Source organism: Sturnus vulgaris, chromosome 21, assembly GCF_052056855.1.
Source record: "Sturnus vulgaris isolate bStuVul1 chromosome 21, bStuVul1.hap1, whole genome shotgun sequence".
NCBI lineage: Eukaryota > Metazoa > Chordata > Aves > Passeriformes > Sturnidae > Sturnus > Sturnus vulgaris.
This window is the reverse complement of record NC_142263.1, coordinates 7,455,737-7,478,713: the sequence shown is the minus strand read 5'-3', so window position 1 is coordinate 7,478,713 and position 22,977 is coordinate 7,455,737. Positions and strand designations below refer to the sequence as shown.

Genomic DNA, 22,977 nt, shown 5'->3' with positions numbered 1-22,977 from the left:
AGGGACTCCCTCCTTTCCCTGGCTCCAAACGTCCATGACACCTCCAGCAGAATTGTATCATGAAGTCTTCCTTCAAGTGTGGCCAAAATTGCCAATGGATTAGAACAGTCAGGGAGGAGGGGAATAATAAGTAATCCAGAGAGAGAGCAACTTACAAAACACTCTCTGTTTAAAAGAAACTGCTTCCATTGCAAGTCATGTCTCCATTTATTGGAATTGCTGAGGTTCTTTTATTTTCTATTCCACATTCTCTCCCATAGTGACTTTCCTGTTTCAGAACAGCCATCTGCATTACAGGTCCAGAGTCAGGACAGCAGCTCCTCCTCTCCATACAGAAGCAGTATTATTCCACTGCAGCTATCAACTTGGAAATGTGTGCATTATTATCCCTTGTCTCTTACAACTCTCTCTTCTGTTAATCAATACTGTTAGTCTTTTAGTGAGATGAAACACCACAGAGCTTTGGTAGTGGTTGGCTTTTGGGGTAGTGCCTAACTCCTATTCCTTATCTCAGGATGTTATATAAGGAGTAGAAAGCTGTTAAATCTTCAGAGAGAATCAAGATCAGTCAGAGGTGCTGGACACAAGGTGCTAACACTGAAATAAAGCAAACAAAATCTTTCCCTGCCTACCCACACCCTTCCTTTGCACAAAAATACCTAAACAGCTGAAGAGATGGGGTCAGGAAGAGTATGCTTAGCCACCAGATGGAACTCAAAAGGCAGAGCTTTGATAAAGAAGCACATTGGTGTCCTGTGAAAATCCTTTCTCATTGAGAGAAGAAAAAGAAAAGATCTATTTCAAAAGTAAAAGGCAACTCAGTCCTAAATCTGGATAGTCAGTGATCCACACAGGGCTCCTGCACTTCAGTCACTGTATCAAAGGCACTTCATTCAGGAAACATGTCAATCCTTTTGTTCATTTATTCTTGAGTTAGACATTAAGCAGAAAATAAAGCACCTGAGTTGTATGCCCATCAGGATGCTGCATAACACACAGGGGAGGAAATAAAACCAGTGCCAGTCTGAAAGGGAAAACCAGCCTCAGTGCTGTTTGGGTACTGAAGGCAATGCACAGTATTGCAAAATGCTTGTGTGGGCAATAAAGTTACAGTAAATGAGGATTCAGGAAGCACTGCAAACTCTGAGTACTGAAATTGATACCATCAGATAAAGTGATTGTTGGATCTAAGAAACTCTATGTCAAGCATTCTGCTGTGGGGCATGCATGTTGGAGATGGAGAGCAGGCTTAAGACCTTGCCTAAGTGTGGCATGTCCCACAGACTTTATTCTGCTCCTGACACTGCCTGGAATCATGCCTGGCTCCAGGTCTGGGCACTGCTCACACCAGTCCCTCTGTGCTGAGCGAGGAGTTTTCTCTGGAGAGGAGAGCAGAACACCGTGGTGCAGCTACAGGTCCCACTGAACGTGTTTGAGCACATCTGGGTGGCAGGAAAATCCATGAGGACCTGACAAGATAGACAGGTGAGCTGCCCCAGCACAAAAAGCTGTTTTCAAACAGGCCAAAGCCAAGCTAGCAAAGGTGCTTTCAAGTCAGTCCAAGCCAAAGCCAGCAGATAGGGGTGCAGGTCTGAACAGGCACCCAGGTGCCCCCAGGAAGGATTCACTCCACCAAGGGAGCTGCAGCATTCCTCAGCAGCCTCCACACTGCCAGGGCCCCAGAAGCAGTTTATTCTGTAAGCTCTCCCCCGCAAGGTATTGGGGATGATGGAAATGAAAACAAGAGAAAATTAATCTTTTTATTAATTTAGAAAGATGTAATTCATGACTCATAGCGAGCTTGTATAAATAATGACATTGTTTAAATCTTATTTGTAATTATACTTAAAGCCAGAGACTTTCAAAGCTGCACTGAGAATAAGGCATCCAACTGTCTAATTTATTGTTATTTTAAGCAGATACTGTATGCCCAAATTCCCTTGGCAGATTATATCTCAGCTTAAGTGTTTTGCTAGAGGTAATTTTCACATGTTCATGACAGCAGCAATGAGAGGAAGGAAATCAAACAAAAGAGAATTCCATCTATGTCATCCAATTTCTTCCTCTCCCTGGCAAGCCTGGAAGTGCTTTGTGCATGACTGAGAAGCTGCACATTCCCTGTGCTCCACCTGGTTTGGCAGGGAAGAGAAAGTGGAAGTGAGGAAGGACCAAATGCAAGTGGTTTGGGAAAGGGAACAGACCAATAGGCTTTCTTTATCTGCCATGCAATCTTAGAAAAATGAAAAACTGCTCTTTGTGCTACTTCTCATTCTATGAGGCACCTGTTCATTCATTACAGCAATGGTAATAAGGAACACAAACTCACAAGTAGATCACCTTGAAAGTCTTGTTCATACTTCTTCAGACTCCTGCAATCCCCAACCACGGACTTAAATTTAATAAGGATCAGAAAATATGTATAGAAAACTAGAAGTTACCAAGGGGAAAAGAATTTGTGCTATTGCACATATAAACCTGGAGCAGCAATCTGCCTAGGAAATGAATCTTATTTACACCTCACTTGAAATACCCATGGCATGCTTGGAGGGCACCTGGTGATGCTCAAGGAAATTGATGCAGTTTTGAGGACCTGTCATAGAGCTGGTTGATCTGGAAAATGTGGACAGAGAACAAAAATGGATGGAGAAGTGCCAACATGTATCTAGTGCTTTTAAATACTTATCACAGTGCTGCACTTGTTGCATGAAATCCAAGATGTAGCAAACACATGGAAAATTATCAGCCCCCTGATTTATATAACTGCTAGTAGCCAGAAGGATCACAGTCACCCATTTATTCAGTACAGAAGTTGGGCTGGGAAGGAGCTACCATTCATCTTTCCTCAAGACAGTTTCAACCAAGAAAAATTTCTATATGTAAGTATAATCAAATCCTAAAATCCTATATTTACTAGGACTGCAGGATGTGTAATATATATTCAGAAAAATTATACCCGTAATCAATTTGAGTTTTTTCTTTCTCTGCTGCTAGGAATCTGGGCTGCTCCTCCAAAAATGAAGAAACTTGATTTTCATGTCAACTCAAATTCCCATGCAATGGATTTCATTGCTGTTTTGTCTCCTGCTCATTTTGCTCCCACTTTGTGATGGAACTGACACTGAGGAATCAGAGCTGCTCCTTGCACACTGGAAGTGAAACCAAACAGAGCAAGTTTTCCTTCTGTGCTCAGAAACATGATCAGCAGTTTGACTTTTATATGGCCATTATTTAAAAACACACATACAATCTTTCCCAACCTGGAACTGCCTTTCAGTTTCTTTCTTGACTTAGCTGTGTCCCTACCAGTGTCTGCTGCAGGTAAGAAAATACAGCTTGATATCTTCAATGGCAGAGACTGAGAAATCTCTTGTAATTACTGCATTTTAAATGGCCTATAATTTCAGAGAACACCATTAATTCATCTCCTCACATGTGGGGTCACAAACTGCTCTTCCCTCTCATCTGATATGCTAAGGGCCCAGAGGAGGACTGCAGATATTGAGGGACAATAGACATTAGATATTAAAATTTCAAGTGTTAGAAACGACAAAGACATTTCTCAAATGCAGACACACTCCATCCTACTCTTACCTTATTTTTTGTGTAATTTCCTCCTTTTTATATTGTTATTAATGCCATTTTTGGGGAGAGAGAATGAAAAACTAGTCACTTCAAGCACACCACCCTAGGACAGTGCAAAAAGAAAAGACTGCATAAAACATCTATAGACATAAGGTTCCTGCTGTGTGCTGGAGGCAGAATATATCACCATTCAGCTAAATGGTGCAATAGAGAAGTGGAGAAAAACTACAGAAATTGCTTTGAAAACAAAAACAAAAAACTGCTTTCCTGGAGCTATCATCAGGTTTGCTTGTCAGATCGGATGCTTTTTTTCTATGCTCCATTCAAATGCAAAGAAAATGCTTGAGGAAAATTGCTAGTTCTGATATTTACACCCTTCACATACACAGCTGGAATGAGATTTCTGCCGTGGTGGAGCAACAGCATCAACAAAATAGTCTAAACCTAATGGCAGTCACACTGCAAGCACTATTTAAACATATGCAAAGGATTTCTTGATTCCCTGCTACATATTTTCTAGTAAACTTCATGCTTATATAATTTTTAAGTACTTATTTTTACAGCAAATTTTAGGAAAATGAGCCAACTCATGTGAGTTTGAAAGTAGAACTGGGGGAAGGAGGTTAATAAAGGTAGATGCAGTAATCTGTAGATATGGCATTTGGGGACATGGTGACCTTGGCAGTGCTGAGAATATTGTTAAACTTGATCTTAAAGGTCTTTTCCAATCTAAATTCTGTGATTCCCTGAGAAGCCTCCCCACTCCAGCAAGGAAAGCAGAAGCTTCACAGAAGTTCCACCTAAGGCAAATCTTTCCTGAGTCACCAGCAAATATTTGTTGTGTTTTAGTTTCCATCTGACAGCAGCACACGCTCTGCCTCATGCCATGGCTTTCCAAGGAAACACTTACAGAATCAGCCCAAATTTTTAGAGAAGTAGGATTTAAGAAATGCCATCTCCTGTGAGATTTGGCATTCTCCTTAAAACAGCTGTTACTGAATGCTTAAGACTAAGCTCTACAAACCCACATGGTTGTACAAAAAATCCCCCAAACAGGAAAAAAACAGGCTCCAAATCCAGAATACAGCTCTGTCACATCCAAAAGCTATTTATCTCTAAGTTTCATAGCAAAATTGAAAGGTCTCCTCATAGTGGCCACAGTTGTGGCAATTATCATCTGTAGGGTGTAAATTCCTGACAGACATCAGCACCATATCTTTTATTGTTTTGCAAACATAAAAATGATGATTCCTGACACAAAAATCTTGCTCAGACATAAAACAAGGCCACAGATTTATAGAGACACAAATGAAAGGAAAATACAAGAAAACAATGCAAAATTTCTGTCCCTCTGACACGTATGCAGAGGTTAAGGTTGGATATTAGGAAAAATGTCTTCACTGGAAGTGCTGTCCAGGGCAGTGGTGGAGTCCCCATCCCTGGAGGGATTTAAGAGATGTGAGGATACAGGACTTGGGGACATGGGTCAGTGGTGGCCTTGGCACTGCTGGGGGAATGGCTGGACTCGATGTGGGAGATTTTTTCCAGCCTAAAGGAATCTGTGATTCTGTGCTGATCAACTTAAGGCTCTTTTTTTGTAATATAACTGCTGCAAAACAAACTCTGCGTCCACAGAGCTACAAGTAAATAAAATCCTCTGCCTTTTGCTTTATTAACAAAATACTACCATGCCTTAAGGATGTTGTCTGGGGTTTTGCCCCCACAAAAATTTAATTGCCTAACCATTCTTATCCAATCAGCACAGTGTCCCAGTACTTTGCTTATCAGCTGCTTATTCCCAGAAACCTGCCCTGCCCTGATCCTTCTTCTGCTGCTCCCCCAAGTCACCTGCCAAAGCAACTACTTGTGTGGCCATGCCCAGAGCAGAGAGGGAGCAAAATCACCTGGAAGGGAAAGAGAAGAGAAAGGGGGATGGATGTTATTGCATTACTTCCCCCTCCCTGCCAAAAACAATGAATGATTTGCCTTATATTGCATATTGCAGTCCAGAAAGCCTTCAGAAATGACCAAACACGTTATTCCAGCTGAAGCATGTCCTAATCCTCACCTCCATTGCTCCAGCTTGATACTGGTTGGTTCCAGAGCCTCCTAAAGTGCTCTGAGTTGTATCAATTTCCTCTTCAAGTCCTTCATACCGACTGATATGTTCTGAATCATCAATTTCTGTCACAATATAGGTATTTAAAAGCCCTCTATCGACATATTTTTACCTACAGCCCTTGCCCTCTTCCTCCCTTTCACATACACACACACTCTCAGAATAAGCAGGGAAAGCTTCCTGTTTTAATGCACACTTCCATCAGTTGCAAACAAGAGGTGTGAAAGGAAATTAGGCATGCAAGTCAGCTCATTCACAAATTAAGTGCCTATTCATTTGCAGGAGCACTGGAAGGCCCTGCCAAATAACAGGAGGTGAGCAGCAGAGCTTTTCTAGCAGCCTGGAAACAACTGGAGCAGGTAGGTGACAGATATCTCCATTTCTCTGAGAAGCCATTTCAGGATTGACTCCTCCTGGTTGCTGTTCCCAGTTTCCAAGCACAAGGCAGACATCAGCATCATCACCAACACGACAATGTTAATGATAACTAACTTACAGGTCCACTGTGAGCACTGATTATTTGGGAGGAGTTTTTATGTGCCACAGAGCTGTGCTAGGTGGGAAAGCAGAGGCAGAGAGGCTGTGCTTAGCTGTCCCAGGGCACACAGCAGGTCTGCAGAATGGTTTCCTTGGAAGAAGGGCACCTGTGTATTCCATGTGTGCCTGCTGAAGGACCCTGATGTGACTGAGGCTCCCCTGTGTCCTTTCCATCCTCGCTGTCCTGCTGCCAGCACCACTGCCAGGATGCAGCAGCAGAAGAGCAGAGACTTCTGCAATAGGATCTGCCCCTGTGGACCTGGGGGCCCTCTGGTAAAACAAACAGCAACACTTATGGCAGTGCCCAAAACCAAGCCTGAGCTGCCCCTTCATCCATTTATCCTAACACAAGAAAATAAAGTAGTAAAATCTAGACCTCAGTTGTACAATATAAACACTCTGAAACTGCCCTGTATTCACACTAACATGAAGAGACTCGAGCCCAGCTATTTTCTTTACAAACTTGACATTACTCAGCTTTGATCAAGATATGCATATCCTTTCCTTTCTGAAACCTTTCAACCCAAAATAAACATTCCTCTTGCACAATTAAATGTCTTTATAGAAACCTACTACCAACATTTCACAGCACATTTGAAAAATAGATGCTTGCAGCCTATCAAGTAAAGCTTAAATTACACACTCTTCTTTCATGAAATTCCAGCATGTGGTTTTTTGCCTTTTCTTCATCCCTGGAGCAAGAAAACACTGCAGGCTCATATTCTGCTTCATATTAATCAACATAAACCCCCATTAGTTTGTGGAGGAATAAAATAATAGATAAAGATAAAATAATAGATAAAGATAAAATAATAGATAAAGATGGTCAGCCTTATCACTGAGGGCTGCCAAGGGCAGAGAGACTGAGGTAAGGAAAAGCCAGTGAAGGAATCCTTCCCAACAGCCATGGCACAGGTGATGTTTGTGCTAAGCAGAGCTCCAGTCCCCTGACACAATTCCTACGTGTGGATGGAAACAATTCATCATTTCTGTATAACCAAAGAGCCTTCTCCAGGCACTTCATATTCAAGACTCATCCATGACTACTTCAGTAAGCATCAAGACCAGTAAATTTTAGAGCTGAGCAGAAAAGTAAAAATACCAAGAGCTGAAAGTATCTTTGAGACTGAGCTCCATCCACAGCTTCAGTTGCCTCATAAGCCCCTGAAGAGCTGAATAATTGGTTAATTGCATTTCCTTGTCATGTCCTCTTACTTGAGAGATCCACACTAAGGCTATGAGAGTCATATCAACAGGAGAGGCCAAGAGGATAAAATTGATGTAAAAAGTAAACAACAAAGACTAAGGTTAAATTTCTTTGGACTCCTAAAAAAAAAAAACCCAACAAAACCAAGATGAAACCCAACTGAAATGATGAAAACCAGATCAAAGTGCAACTCATATCCATCTCTCCTTTCATCTCAGTATTTTAAGTTCTGAAATTTGATAAAAAAAATGATTCTTTCATTTTATTCTTTCAGTTTATGACATAACAGTTAAACATATGGCATAAAATAAAGAGACTGGGTGCTAGCTGAACCTCAAAGCATGTAGATAATGATTTCAAACCAGCCAAAGGCTCACAGCAATAGCTGATCCTTCCAGCAGCTGATAGGAATTAAAGAAAATTTTTGGATTTTCCATAACAAATGCCTCAGAATTGTTCCCACAGTATCTTGATCTCACATACTGAAGTACTGCAGAAGAGGACAGCCTGTTTCTCCAGCACACCCTTCTGCTGGATGGTCACACTGCTTTCCAAAGGGGACAAACTTTACAGCTAGCACTCAACCCAGCTGCAGCCTCCACGCTCCCAGCAGGCACCTCCTGCAGCCCTGCTCATCTCCACTGCCTTCCCAGGGCCTCCTGCCCCAGCAAACCCAGAGCTGCTCATCCTCCCTGCAGGGCAGGAGCCTCCACCTCCACCAAACAGAGAAAACCCATGCTGAAGAGTTTAAAGTGTTCGCAATTCCAGCTCAGAAAGAGATTGCTGCCCATGGCCAACTTTTCTAAAGGCGAAATTACAGCATGCTGGAATTACAGATCTGCAGACAAACCAGCAATTTGTGAGGAATTCAAGTCACCAGAAGCAACAAATTAGGACCACAACGCTAACAAAATTAGACACAGTCTCCTTTTAACCTCATCTCTATTTTAAGAGCTTTTTTTTTTAAATAAAAAGAGGGTTTGTATTTATTTTGTTGTTAGAGTTTCCATGAAATTGGGCTGAGGCTGTTTAAGAAAAATGTTTCTCCATCATTTACTCTCTTTATCTTAGCATGTGTAAAATTGTGCCCATGCCTGTACAAGGAGGTTTCTCTCAGCCATTTAACAGTGACAGAGTCACCCAGCAGAGATAAAATTCAGTAGCCACATGAAAATTTCCATCATCTTTGCAAACATGCTGCTTGACTGGAGGCTGTCAGCTCTGGGATTTTTTTTTTTTTAAGGTTCCCTTGCATTCTTCAGTTTTCTCCCAATTGGGAGCACTACCAGAGTCAAAAGGCAGCTCTTTCCCAATGTAACTCTAACTCATCTACATGTCAATAGACTAAACTATGAAAAAACAAAACAAGAACCAAGCCAATTTCCACCCATTCCACTCAATAACAATAAAATCACACAACAACATCTTTAAAGCCATGCCTGTTCATTTGGATAATTACTCTAACAGCCCACCTAAGCATGGCCTCAGCCCTGTCCCCAATGGAGAGACCAAAACCTGAAGGAGAAGGAGGAAACAGCTCATCTGCTGAACACAATGTTCGGAAATGTGAGGTGAACATTCCTCACTACAGCAAGATAAATGTTCCCACCCCAGCACAAAGAAAGGGTTCATATTTCATATATTTTCCATTGTTTGAGCTTTCTTGTACATAAGCAACTACATTTAGCAATGGGAGAGACTGAGCAGCTAAAAAGATTATCATGTTTTTAACAATGCAACAGCAGAATCAATGAGGGAGGCTGCACCCTGTTCAGTTCCACTCATGTTCTCCAGTTCCAGCAGAGCCACCCTTCCATGGGTACTGCCACCTGTAACACTCACTCACGGGATGTGCATCATCTGCTGCACAAATGAAAATTATCCATCACATGAAAAGTTACCCTTGGTGGGAGCTGCAGCAATGAGCTCCAAAGGAAGTCAAACACCACAGTTTAGTGCTCAGTCTAAGCAGGGCTCTTATAAACATCCCCTGTGCTCATCCTGGCTCACTGGTCTTCAGTGCTAGAAAGGGAGTGGATATACATCTCTATGGAACCAAAGTATTCTGGATTGAAACAAGTCAGTACTTTGAAAGATGAACTATTTCAATGAGGTGGCTTTGTGACATAAGGAAATGCCCTGCAGGTAGTGATGCAGGCAGTGGTGTTGCACTGCTGTGACTCCGAGCAGTTCATCAGGCACTGAAGAGCCACAGAGGGAGGACTTGTGCAGCCCTGGCCAGTGTCACAGCCTGCCACACTCATGTGCTGCTGCATCTCCACCCTGCCCAGGCAGCAGCTGCTGTGGCTGGCACAGGGTCCTGCACAGGGAAAGGGCAGCAGCCTTGTACTCCAGGGAAGGCACAGAGCCCGAGGAGCTCAATAGAAACAGCAAGAAAAGCTTCACCGACCTACAAAGGGTTTCAAAGAGAAGTCTGCAGTGCTGCATGAGTGACTGCTACAGCTCCAATGACACAGCATCCTCACACAGTTATCACTACCCAGCAAGTGCTGCCTTTATGTGTTTAACACAATCCTCCTAACACTGCCTGCTCCAGCTTTCATTATGTGATCTGAAAGCACTCTTCTACTGGACCCTTACAAAAATAATGCAGAGTGTTTATGGACAAAGACAAGCCTTAGAAGGCTGGCAAGGAATTAAGTGTCCTTAAAACTATTAATTGGGATGGAAAGAACAGGGAATGCTCATCGGGACAGGCTGCTGGCACTGGAGGTCACAGCAGCAGCCAGACACGGCAGGTGCAAGCAATGAAATCTGTGTGCACATTCTGGAGGGACAGCTTCAAACAGAGCTGCTCTTCTCTGCTGTGGCTGCTGCCACTGCTTAATTTGATTACACAAAGTGAGAGCCGGGGGAGGGAGGGAAGGGGAGCAGAGGCAGGAGCCAGCACCCTCTGGGCACCCATGTGGAAGGTCCTGGGTGCCCGCAGCTGCTCGGGGCTCTGGGCAGGAGCTCCGTGGAATGACAGGGACACCAGACAGCTGGCACGGCAGGAGCCTCCGGGAGACAAAAAATGCCTTGCTTTCCCCTCAGAAAAACCACATGCTGCATAGCAATTTGGACTGGAAAGATGCTGTTCTGGATTTAAAGGGAAACGGATCTGTTAAAGAAACAGGTCGCAGAGCAGGAGGGTCTGCATCCCTCACACACTGTCACACTTGGTCCCTAACACTTGTAGGTGCTGCACTCTTCCAGCTTTCCACCAGGTATTTCACTACCTGGCTTTCTAAGAACTGCCAAGAGACCCCTTTGTAAGACAATCCTAACCTAAAATTATCCAAAGTGTGCTCCTGCTTCCCTCTAGCCCAGAAATCTTACCAAAGAACCCTGGGACTGTTCCTTTAAAAGACAGAACAATTCATTCTCTACTGAATTCTGGGTCGACAGGGAAAAAGCCCAAAGCAAAAACAGCCAGGGTCTAGGACCAGGTCCTTCAGACTAAGCCCAAGAATATCACTAAAGAAGAAAAACTGCTCTTGTTGGGATATTTAGATACAAGATATTTTAAAATCTACCTTAAAATTGTTATGACACTACCTACCAGAGTCTAATTATACTTTCATAATTATATGTATTAATATCTAAAGTGTATAATTACAAAGGAGCCAATATATTTTAGAAACACCATACTTATAAACCTTTTTTTTTAAATAGAAACTTCCTGCATGACTGCAAGATCTGTATTTTAGTTCTCCTGCCTTGATGACTCAATACTAGCAGAGGCAAGTCCACATGTTTGAATGGAAGCTGCAAACAGGGATCTTCAATATTATGTCAAAGGCATTGATCAAAATAAACCACCAAAACCTTGCTCCTGCAGAATAAAAGAAACACCTGAAAACAGCGGAGAAATAAAATAAAATAAAAAGTTATTAATAATAATAAATTTTCTTCTTAGCAACTTCCTTCATTAAAGCAAAAACTTTTACACATTCGTTTTAAATCTACAAAGAGAACTGGAGCATTGAAAAATAGAGGTCTTGCCAGCCAAATGGGTGATTAATGGAATTTACAAACATCTTAATGATCAGATCAGTGACACAAATCCACTAACCAGTGGTGTCCACACCATGCCTGAGCTTGCCTGTTGTTTCCTGGCAGTCTCTGGACTGAGACCACGGGCAGAACATCTCTGACTGCCTGGACAATCCCAGCTCTCCCACTGCTGGGCTCATGCTGTACACACAAACCTCTCCTGCAGGCAGAAATGGCCCAGGAAATCTCTGCCACTCACGACTGAAGTGGTTTGTGCTTCAATTGCACAAGTCTGAGTGAATAAAACCAAACATCATCAGGTTACAAAGCCAGGTAATTTCTAAATGGTGATGAATGTATTTCCCATTCACTTAGAAAATGAGATGGGATGGTATAACAGAGCTTGACTAAATATTTAAATCAAAAATGTTAAATCCTGATTCAGATTTTATTGCATGTGCTTACAGACAGAGACCTTTCTCCAGCTACTCACATAACTTCTGCTTTTATTCAAACATCAGCTCCACTTCCAATTTATTCTTGTTAAGTGGCTTTCAGCAATGCAAGTGATTTAAATGCACACTTGAGAGGCAAATGTAAGCTTGCAATAAGGTGCAGTTTGACATTTAAACCATTACATGTTTTTGAACATAATATTACTACAGAAGCATTACTAATTTTGGCCACTTCCAGACAGAAGTTTAAAAAGCACGATGAAATGCAGACCAAAAGTGATTTACCTCTCTCTTCTCCAGCAACTGTTGCAACTCTCTTGATTCACAGCTCAAAAATTTGAAAATTTTGGTAACTCTATAGTAACACGAAGTACTTCCACTTCACCTTAAATAGCTGACAAAAATGTGCCTTAACACCACATGCATCCCAATATAACTTTAAGAACAAACATAATTTTAACTTGACTTGAAAAAGTGTTTTAGCTTCTAAGAGTGCCACTTCTCTGATGCCCCCAGCTCAGCAGCTTAGGAGCACAACCCAAAACTTAAATCATGGCAGGTCTGCCTTCATGGGTGTTAAAGCACACATAAAACAGTGCATGACCTTCCAAAACTGGTCCCAGCTGACAAAGTAACTGAGCAACATTCATTTATGCCCAGCTGGAATTGCCAACATGTAAGAGGTGAAAATTTTGACTACTTAAAAATATGTTTCATGAAGGAAATAGCAAGGGACCCTAAACTTTAGCAGATCTGCCAAGACCCTGCTATAATGAAGTAAGCAAGAGAACTCATTAATTTTATTGGTTTTGCAGCACTTCTGTACAGTTCAAGGTACACCCCAGAGCCAAAAAGCTCACAGCAACACAGCAACACATGCTGGGGAGGTGTTGCTGACTGCTCCTGAGCATCCAGCATCTCTGTATGTGTAAAAAGGAGATGAAATAAACCCAGAGGTAAAGGAAATGAATTATTCGCTGTTGGAGAGAAGGGCAAGGGAGAAGAGCAGGAGATATACTCACTGTGTGGGGCACCAGTGGCTCCCAACAACCTCCTGTTCTGACCAGTGACTCAAGGGTTTTCATTAGGGATTGAGTAATTGCTTGTGCAGTCAGTATGGAAGTGCAGATGAGCAAAAGCACCACAATTCTTCTCATTTAGAGGGAAAAAAACCCAACTTCCTTGTCTTAATAGCAGTTGGGAATAAAACACACAAACACCACATATTAACTGATCATCAGAAGCTCAGGAAGCTCAGCACATTGCTCTGACAGTCAAAAATCAATGACTAGAAGCCAACACTTGGCATTTTCTGTACCTAGTTATAGGAAAGTCATCACGGAGAGATTAATGTTTGCCCTTCCAAGCACTATAACTCAGGTACTTTGTTGGTACTTCTGAGTTACAAATTCCTGAAAAATTGGAAAGGAAAAGAAAGTTTCGTATCCTAATACTATTACATTAAATAATTTTTTGTCCTCTGTCTTCTCTTCCCCATGAGAAAAGGGACTAACACATCCAAGATGGAGCTGATCAGGAACTGTCAGTTTTAATCAGAGCACTGTAGCTGTCAGTCACCAGTGGCCCTTGGGTATTTTGTTTCCTGAATATATAAAAGATTGTTATCCTGAAAGTTAGTCAGCATTTCTGGCTGCTAGACGGAAATAACAAGACTATTAGAAATGTTTTAACACTGGTATAAGTGCAGCAGTATTTGAGTTCTAATAGCTCAGCACACCAACACAGGCAATGACCCCTCTTTATGAGCCACACTGGTGCAATAGAAATAATTTCTCCTTATTGCATAGTTTGCACAGTTGGTATTTATTAATAGTGTTGCAATTCTGTATTAATTATTATTTAGCACTGAGAACACGCCTGAAACTGCACAAAATTAGTGCCTGGCCCAAAGTGCTTCAGCAGCTCTGATTCAGCATCCCATAAGCAACATTTCATCCACCAACCTGCTCAGAGACTAAAGCCTGGACAGCAGTGGCACTTGGTCAGCTGATGTCACATCAAATTATTTACATCCTACAGCTTGGGACAGCCAAGCCCCAGTGGGTCTGGCTGGGGCAAAGTTTACAAGCACCAGTCTGCTGGAAAAAAACACCCAACACTGAAGGCAACATGAAAATGAGAATACAGTATCTTATGCAAAATTATTAGAAAAGAAATCCTGTCATAGTGTCCCATTTTCAAATGAAAAGTCTCACAGAAGAGGAACAGAGCAAGAGCACACGGTGATCTGTGAACTTCCCAAACTGCCCACCTGGTAGGAACACTGTACTAAAGCAGCTGCCTAAGCCAGGTTTAAAACCAAAACTTCCAAAGTCATCACCACCACACAGGAACAAATCATGAAATGCAAACGTGACAGGCAGAGAGAAGTGAAAATTGCAAATCAACAACAGGGCAAGACCCTCACCTCCCCCCTTTCAGATCCATACTGCTTTGCTGGCAAAGCCTCCTGAAGGATCACTTCTCTGAAATGAGAATATGCAGAGAGCACAGATCAGCAAATCCCAGGACAGCCACGGGCATCAGAGTCAACTTTCAGGTAGGTTTAATTCAGGCCCTGCAGAGTTCACACAGACAGGAGTCCTGATGCCACTGTCACTTCACCCATTTTTGTTGTTTTCCATGTTGCCAAGAACACAGAGCTGTATTCTAAGACAATAATGACACGTTACTGATACAAATAGAGAAAATAGGAAGCTATGAAACAAATAATTAACTGTGGTCTGTTATTTACATAATTATTGGCAGAAGCCTGAACAAGGAGTAAGATGGATTACTGCAGTTTTGGTTCAATGCAGCCTTAAAATAAAGAAATTAAACAAAAAAAAACCATCACATGCCAAGGCTGAAAGGATTTTCATTCCAGCATGGGGTTCTCTCACTCTGCCAGCCAAGCTCCAAGCTGTTACTGCAGTTATTCTCCAGATAAACACTGATCTTTTCCCCCTGCTCCTCTGTTCAGCTACTGCAGTTGCTGGCCACCAGCAGAAGTGTAAGAAATGCATTTAAAAAAAACAAACAAACAAAAAAAAGAAACAAAAAATCTCTACAGAAGGTAATATTGCTCACCAACAACATAACCCTGGTATTTCATATTGCTCAAGCCTGAACTTAGGACAGGCAAGGCATAAAGCCTAGTTTTTCTTCTGTATTTCTCTCCTTTCTCTAAAGCTAAAATTGCTCTATGATTTCAGTTGTGGCAGGAGATCAGTTCCTGGAGAAGGAGGATTCATTCTTATCCCCTCAAAACCTGAAGTACAGAATAGGTGGGAGCAGCTCTCACATGATCCATTGCTGTCCAGAAGGTTCAGCCTGACAGAAGAATTCCATTCCTTACTCTGTCATTTTATAATAGTGAGTGAGAACGTGGTGGCTCCAGCCATGCCTTGTGCAGAGGCTGCCATGAATCACACAGCACCATGAGGAGTGCAAGGAGCCACCAGAGCATCCTGAACAGCTCATTCAAGAGCTTTCCAAAGAAACCTTCAGCCACTCCTGACTGGTGACAAGTCCAAAGTGATGAACCCAGGCAGGAAGGATTCTACATCCCTTCAGTCAGCCAGGATCCCTCACATTCTCATCCTCCTGATTTTTTCTATACTGCTGTAAAACCAGAGTGCTCCTTTCCTTTCCCTGCCACCCTACAGAAATAGCTGGCTTACCTCACTCAAAAACACACACAAAATAACAATGAAAACAGATGTGTCAAGGAAAGAAAAGCCATGCAAGAGATGCCTGCTGGGCTCAGCAGTTCAGCAGTTCTAGGTAGGGTACTCATCCAGTCCATGAATGGCAGGGTGAGATGTTTTACAGCACTGAAGTCAAAGTAGTTAAAAACTCAGTAGTAATGACTGGGGGATTGTTGTTTGGTTTGGGTTGATGGAGGTTTCTCTTATTTTGCCCCTACCTGTCTCAGATTTGCCTCTTGATTTTCAAACCAAGAAATTCAGATCAGTTCACCAAAAATGCAATTTACAGGAGAGGTCCATGCCAAGATCTGTACTCAGACTTCTCTGGAAACCATGAGGTGCTGTTCACCTCACTTACACCTCTCTGGGCTCTGAGCCCAAGCCCATTTTGCTCAGCTCCCATTAACTTCCGTGGCCCCTTAGGCACCTCACAGCTTCTTTGTAGAACTCATTTTGCACACACATTATTTTTTCTAGGACATTCATCACCCTACATCCATAGTGCTAATTTCCACAAAACTCTCTCAGCCAGAAGGGCATCATCCTCCTTTATCCATTTCCAACAGACATCTTCATCTTTTTTCCTGTGATGCTCATCATGGCTGGAAGCTGCTGTTTGTAAACTCTTGTTGAAAGCTGCCCTTTTCTTCCTTCAAATCCCTCCTCACCCCTTGGCTATATTGCCCATCAAAAAGCCACATCTGCTCCTCTTCCTGGCTCCCTCCCACTGACCAGTGCTATCTCCTGTGTCCCTCTGTCCATCCCTGGCCTACAGCTCTGATTTATTTTGGAGATATGGAGATTGATGTGGATTGTAAGTACTTTGGGTGCACCACCTTGTTCCATAGAAGCTGCACAACAATCTCCTGGTCTAGAATACACATCAAGCAATGATGATGCAAAAAAGCAACTCAGAAGAGTTCTGATCTCTGGAGTTTCTAATTTTTATCTGTCAGATAAAATCATGGTTTCCCATTGAAGCTCCTGAAGAGGTACCAGGAGCTTTTCCTGATAGTTATAAGGAACTTCACAGCCTTCACAACCTTATTGATATAAACATTACAACATCTTTCAACCACAAGTTCCTCAGCAATTGAAATAACAAGCAAGAGCTATGAGATCTTGTATTACAGGAAAAGTCACCAGTTTTTAACAATATCTGTTAAAATGTATAACCCACCATGCTACGTCATCAGCAGCTTATTTGCTTCTCATGCACAGTGTACCAGAAAAAAATGAAGAGTAAATGTTCTCAGTTATTCCCATTTATTATACAAGCTGAGTGATAGAATTTAACCTTATTGCAGCTTGGTGTGGTATTTGAAAAGTCTGAAGGAATGATTACAGATTTCCCACACTTTTGACCAGGGAAGCTTTATCACAAAGCTTCTGGTATTGACAGTCACAGAGATCAGGGAACTAATAAGATCATTACTTTAGAACACATTCAATATTTATGAGTATATTAACTCCATGTAATAAAGGCCACATTCTCTGGCTGTGATGACTTGGATGCTTTGGAGATAAAATTAATCAACATGCATGAAAGAGGATCTCAGAGTAAAACAGGAAAATCTGCACATAATAACAAAGATAGTTAGTATCTGGCAAACCTACAGCACAAGGAAGAAAAAAAACACTATGATTAAACATAATAAGAGTTCACTTGAAATGTAAAATACTCTGGAACAAATCCTGCCAACTTGCATAAGGATCAGCAAACAGGAAGCAGCAGCCTTTGCAATAAAGCCCATCACACAGGGAAAACAGAACACTAGAGAACAAGATGCTATGGCACAGTCCCTGGCATCGTGCTGCAGAGCATTTTCTGTCCCCTGTTTTTGAAGTACATGAGGTTCAAGTCTGATTTCTGCTCCCAGAGCAGGACTTGTTGAATTTTGAGTCAGTAGCATGTCCTTGCTGCCCAAGTAAAACACTGTCATCCTTTCACAAACTCTCACATGTGTGAGCTGGCAGCCCTGCTGGCTCAAGTGCATTCTGTCAGTGTTATTTTCTATTATTTTCCAGCATTACAATCCTTGCAGAGCTGTGTCCTGGGTGCTTGCACTGCCTCTTAATACTTCCCTCCCTAAAGCTATAAGCACTGAGCATAGCCTTGTCACAAGGGGAGAAGGGGCTCTTTTTATGCCATTCCATGTGAATTCTCTGACTCCATTCACTAAGAAACACTCAATGGGGCACTATGTTACTATCAGAAATGTGAGCTCACCAGTAAAAAGAAGCAGTTTTGGCTCACAACCTCTTGAATGTCTTTGCACTTCAGAGATAGTGCTGAACCCTTGCTAACCCTTCAGCTGGAGTCTGTACTACGTAGTTTTAAAGTTGCCTTTCAACTTTCAGTGATCATTTGCATGTATGTATCTTCAAAGAATGGCATTTGATTTGCAACTATGCGTTATAATGAGAGGTTAATTAACACAAATACAGTTATTAGCAAGTTGCAGACATTTAAAGGACAAAAGCAGCAGACCAAAGTCTGTGACGTGCTGTGTGATGGATGGAGAAGCTCAAGGGTGAGCTGATACCAACCAAGGCTCTGCCACTAACTCCATTACCACAGGCAAATCACCGACATTCTGCAACTTGGTTTCCCCTTCTGTAGTGGGATAGTGAGGCTCATTTACTTTGCTGGGTAGTTCTGCAGCTTAATTAAATCGTTACCTTTAAATTAAAGCACTACAGAAATGCCAGGAAGTAGCATCTGAATTAGAAGGTGGAGGTGACACCCTAATGAAGCAAGACTATTTCCATCGTCAACAGCAGGCACAGTAAAAGGTCACCCACGGTATAATTGTGAAACCACATTCCAAGCTTCTGAAGGCAAGATGACTTTTCCCAAAACTTCATTAAGGAAGAAGATATGTCCCAGCACCATGGGATGGCTGAAATCCTGCAGTTTCACAGGAAATCTACAATGGTTTCTAACAATTCTTTTGTTTTCCCCTTGTCCTTACTTGTTTGCTATCCAAATAGCAGTGCAATATCACAGCTTTTGAAAGAATGCTTTTTCCACAGGCAACTGTTTTCAGTATGATCAAAGACCTATTAAGAAAATTGCAGAAGATCATTTCCCTACAAGTTGGTAATGCTCAGCACTGATTGAGTTTTCAATCTTTTCTTTACAATAGCCACAGCAGAGGCACTCACACTTTTTGTCTGGGACAGCTTCTCCCAAATACCAGTATATTCCAACATACTTCAGTATATTCCAACAAACTCCACACACACTGGAAATTTCCAGCTCTTTGTAACCATAAGGACCTTATTGAAATACCCACCACTGGTGTGCAGACTCTTTATTTTTAAGTACTGGAAGAAACTTATTCTTAAACCTTAAGAAACAGGCCAGTCCTCCGTGGAGGCTCATTTTCACCATGCATTCCCAAAAAAAGCTGCAAACTTAGTGTCAGGTGTGAAGCTGTGTATGCCCTGTATCTTGGAAACTGCTCTCAAGCTCTGTCCCAGATACCAAAAAGGCATATCCCATTGTAAACTCATTTAGCCCATACTGGGAAATCATTAAACTAAAACCAGGAAAAGAGGCAGCTACTTCCTTGTGTGTTGCACTTGAAAAAAAGATTACCCAAACTCATTATACACAATGTTTAAGTGTCCAGAGTGTAAACACTAAGAAGTAACACATTTGCTGTTTGCTTTGTAGCAATGCAAAAGTTTTTATTTTAGGGGCAAGATGTGCTATAGGACAGGTCAGCCTAGTTCTTTCTATTACATAAGATCTTCTTGCATTGACTGGATACAAACTTACAGCTTCTGTGAGGATATGTTAGAAAATAGTGGAAGATACTCAGGAAATTACAGCTGGAAATAACTCTGTATATTATTTTTCCTCCCCAGTAAAAAAAAAAAAATCTTATTTATACTATATATATATACATATATATATGTACATATACTAAATATATACTTGTTTTTTCTTATACTTTTTGGAAGACCAAAATGATTGTAACCAAGTTCTCAAGTAAGACAGAAGATGTACTTGGAGTATTGTGTCCATTCAGCTGGACAGTCTATTTGCTTATGTCTGTCTGTCTGCTGCCTGTTAATTGCTTTTGAGGCCACTGACCTGCCTTTGACTAAATTTGACAGCAGGAAGAAGTCCCAAAGCTTCCAACACTTTCATTAAAAAAAAAAAAATGGCTGGGTAGATGCAAGACTCTTATAAGACAAGAAGAGAAAGGCTAATGACAAAGGTCAACTATTATTTGACATCAGAGAATCCACAGCAGGGATCACCCTAGAGACAAATCCTCAGGAACCAGTTTTCATTGGTACTGCTGCTCTTCTAACACTTATTTCAAATAGAGCTGGAACCAGAAATTAATTCCAGTTCTCACAACAGTCCACTGGCCTTAGGTAAATCATAACTTCTGATGCTACTTCCCCTGCCATAAACGTGGCTGGTGTTAAAATCCCTTATTATGTTGCAGCAACAATTCATATTTGAAATGTACTTTGAAGGTCTGGAGAGTTGTATTTACTAATTATTACCTGTCTTGAGACATGAGCTGAATATTCAAAGTGCTAGCTTGATTCATCTGCAAGTGCGCATCACATAAGCATGTGGTATGCACTAAGACTCCAAATACAAAAGTAAAGATTACTTTTAGAGAAGACTTTATAATCAAGTCAGTTTTGAGCTCAAAACATATAATTTTTATTACCACAACTCTTCCATTACACTGGATTTAAATTATTTCATGTTTTAGATTAGCACTTTATATAACACCAGTTTGAAAAGTAAATACCAATTGACAGAAGACAAAAAGCCCATGCAAAGTTTGATTCTTATCCCCAAAGGCAAGTCTGATGTCTGAGATCTTAAACTTTGATATCAAGCTGAATGTTAATAGATAAGTTCCACAGGGCAGTTATTGAGCACAGCAATACCAGAGCTTGTCCTAGAAATGCCAGCAATCACAGTCCTGGGTTTGGCAATGCCACATTACAATAGGCAGGCATTTTTGTCTTGTGCTTGGTCAGGCACCTTCCAGCCTTTCAGAAAAGAAGATACTTTCAGTTCTCACAGGCAGAAAAATCAGATGGCAACGGTCTTGGTGGAAGTTCTAGAGCAAATAGGTGAACTAGATGTGATTGTTGCTTTTGGGTTATTTTTTTAAAGAATGCATGAGGGGGAGAGTAGCTTCCTAAAAAGGAAACTGCCCATACTTTAAAAGTGCTTTGTAGTAAAACTCTACTTAGAGAGGTCCCTATTTGAGGGCAAGGGAGCACACTACAATTTCCTTCAATAATAACAGGTTAACCTTGTATCTTCAAGCTTCCTTCTGTAACAGACTGACTACCAGCTGAGTGCTCAATATCTCCCAATACTGGCCTTTACATTTCCTGAAGGAACAAGCCACATCTAAAAAGGAAAACAAAAAAGCCACAGTGGTGCCAGCTAAATTTTCCTTTTAATCCTCCCCATCTCCCTACTCCAGACAAAATAAATACAGCCTGGCCAACTTATTCTGACAACAGTGACTTAGATTTATGTCCCTCACTCTCTATCACTGCCCTACAAGCATACATTATTTTAATGTAGTATAAACAAATCTCGGATTTGCTTAACACCACATTGAGTCCTAGTGATTAAAACATATATATGCATAGAGAAAAATTTATACATGCACAAATCCCTTTGTAAGCTCTGAAGATAAAATTATCAGTATTGCCAAACAGAGAATATGTATTATATTCTAATGACATAAGACAGTTGATTACCAACAAGCCTACTTCATTTCTAATTAGAAAAAGTTCAGTGATGATCTTCTTCCCTGCTGTTATTGCCTGACAAGAATAAACAAGGAGTTCTCTCTAGGGATGGCACAGTAAACATCCAAACAGACATTTGCTTTGGAGCTGAGCTTCACAGTAGTAGTAAGTACTGAGGAACATAGTGATTCACACAGCACGGCTGGTCACACATCCACCAGTGGGTGCATGATTTTGAGTGTTTACCTCAAGAAAACCGAGCTTTGCAAAGTGCACTGCAGCTGCCTAGCTGCTCCTCCTGCGCCCGCTCCTGCCAGCTCTGCTGTCACCTGCTCGGGAGTTCTGCAGGGAAGGGACCCTCCTTGGCACAGGGCTGAAGGGCAGCCGGGCGATCCAGGCTGGACGCCCTCCGCAGAAACAAAGCAAAAGGGATTTGCTTCGCTGCTGGGATTTTCACGCAAGGACAGACCGCGCTGGCGTGCCTGTCTCCCCGCGTTTGGCAGCTCTCTGTGTCTCCGGCCGCAGCTGCACCTGTCGCCCGCAGCGTTTCCCCCGTGCGGGATCGATAAGGCGTCTGCCATCGCCCCCGAACCTCGCCGAGCGCCCTCCGCTCTGCCCGCGCTGCAGCCACCGCTCCCTCCCGAATCCCACCGAGCACCGATTCCGCCATCCACACAAACAAAGGGCGCTCCTCTTATTTTCGATAAAATTCAGACAAACTAGAGAACAATACCGGAGGGGCCGCACAATGGGCACCGGCCGCGCCGCATCGCTCACGCCATCCCTCCTCTCCAGCCCCGGCGCGGCGGGCGAGCCCCGCTGACCCCAGCCCGGGACAGCCCTGGGGACGGCGGCGGCTGCTCCGTGCCCTCACGGGGAAGGGCTGTCCCCGGCAGCGGGGGATGCTCTCACAGCCGCGGGGTGCGCTCACCTGCCACCGTGTACCGGTCCAGGTAGTTGAGCACGTTGCCCACACTGAGGATGCCGGCGGCCGCTACCCGGGCCCGGCCGAGGGTCGGCGCCTTGCGGAGGGCGGCGGGGCGGTCGGGGTGCTTGCCGGCCGCCGGGGGGTTCATCCTGCCCGACAGGGTCTGCACCTCGCCCTCGGCACCCCGGCCGCAGCAGCCCCGCTCGCCGTCCTCCTCCTCCTCCTCGTCGCCAGCTCGGAGCCGCCCGCCGCAGCCCGGGCTGCTGCCGGAGGAGCCGTCGCTTTCCAGGCACATCATGGGCTGCGGGAGGGAATCTCGGCGTGCGGGAACCCGGGCGGGGAGACCGAATGACGGACGGACAGACGGACGGAGAAAGCGAACGGAGCGCGCTCAGCGCCGCATCCCGCGGTCCCGCCGAGCCTTGCCCGGGACAGGCCGGCTCTGACAGCCCGGGAGGAGCGGGGCCGGCGGGGCGGGGCCCGGGGAAGGCTCCGCCCCTGGCCCCGCCCGGCCCCGCCCGCCGTGCGCGCCCCGCCCCAGCGGCCCCGAGGGGTCCGTGAGCCCGGCCCGGGACGGCCCAGCAGGGCGGGACCTCCGCCGCCCTTGAACCGGCCCCTACGGGCGGCTCCTCAGCCGCGCTCTACACCGGCCCTTACAGGTGCTTCCTCAGCTGTGCTCTGCACCGGCC

The 22,977-nt window shown here is 43.3% G+C and overlaps 1 protein-coding gene across 3 annotated transcripts in view; it reads right to left on the bottom strand.

The window, feature by feature from the left end:
• LOC106860234 (sphingosine-1-phosphate transporter SPNS2-like) overlaps nucleotides 1-22,680 on the bottom strand; it is a 132,462-nt gene extending 109,782 nt beyond the window's left edge. Inside the window, exon 1 of one of the 3 annotated variants that reach the window (XR_015807974.1) lies at nucleotides 22,292-22,680. Coding sequence is in view for 2 of the 3 variants with exons in the window: in XM_088177193.1 (XP_088033319.1) it covers nucleotides 22,292-22,586 (295 nt within the window). In the remaining variant the exon portion in view is untranslated. The remainder of the gene's footprint in view (nucleotides 1-22,291) is intronic. The other 2 variants (XM_088177193.1, XM_088177194.1) reach the window with 2 other exon arrangements.
• Between the last annotated feature and the right edge of the window lie 297 nt (nucleotides 22,681-22,977).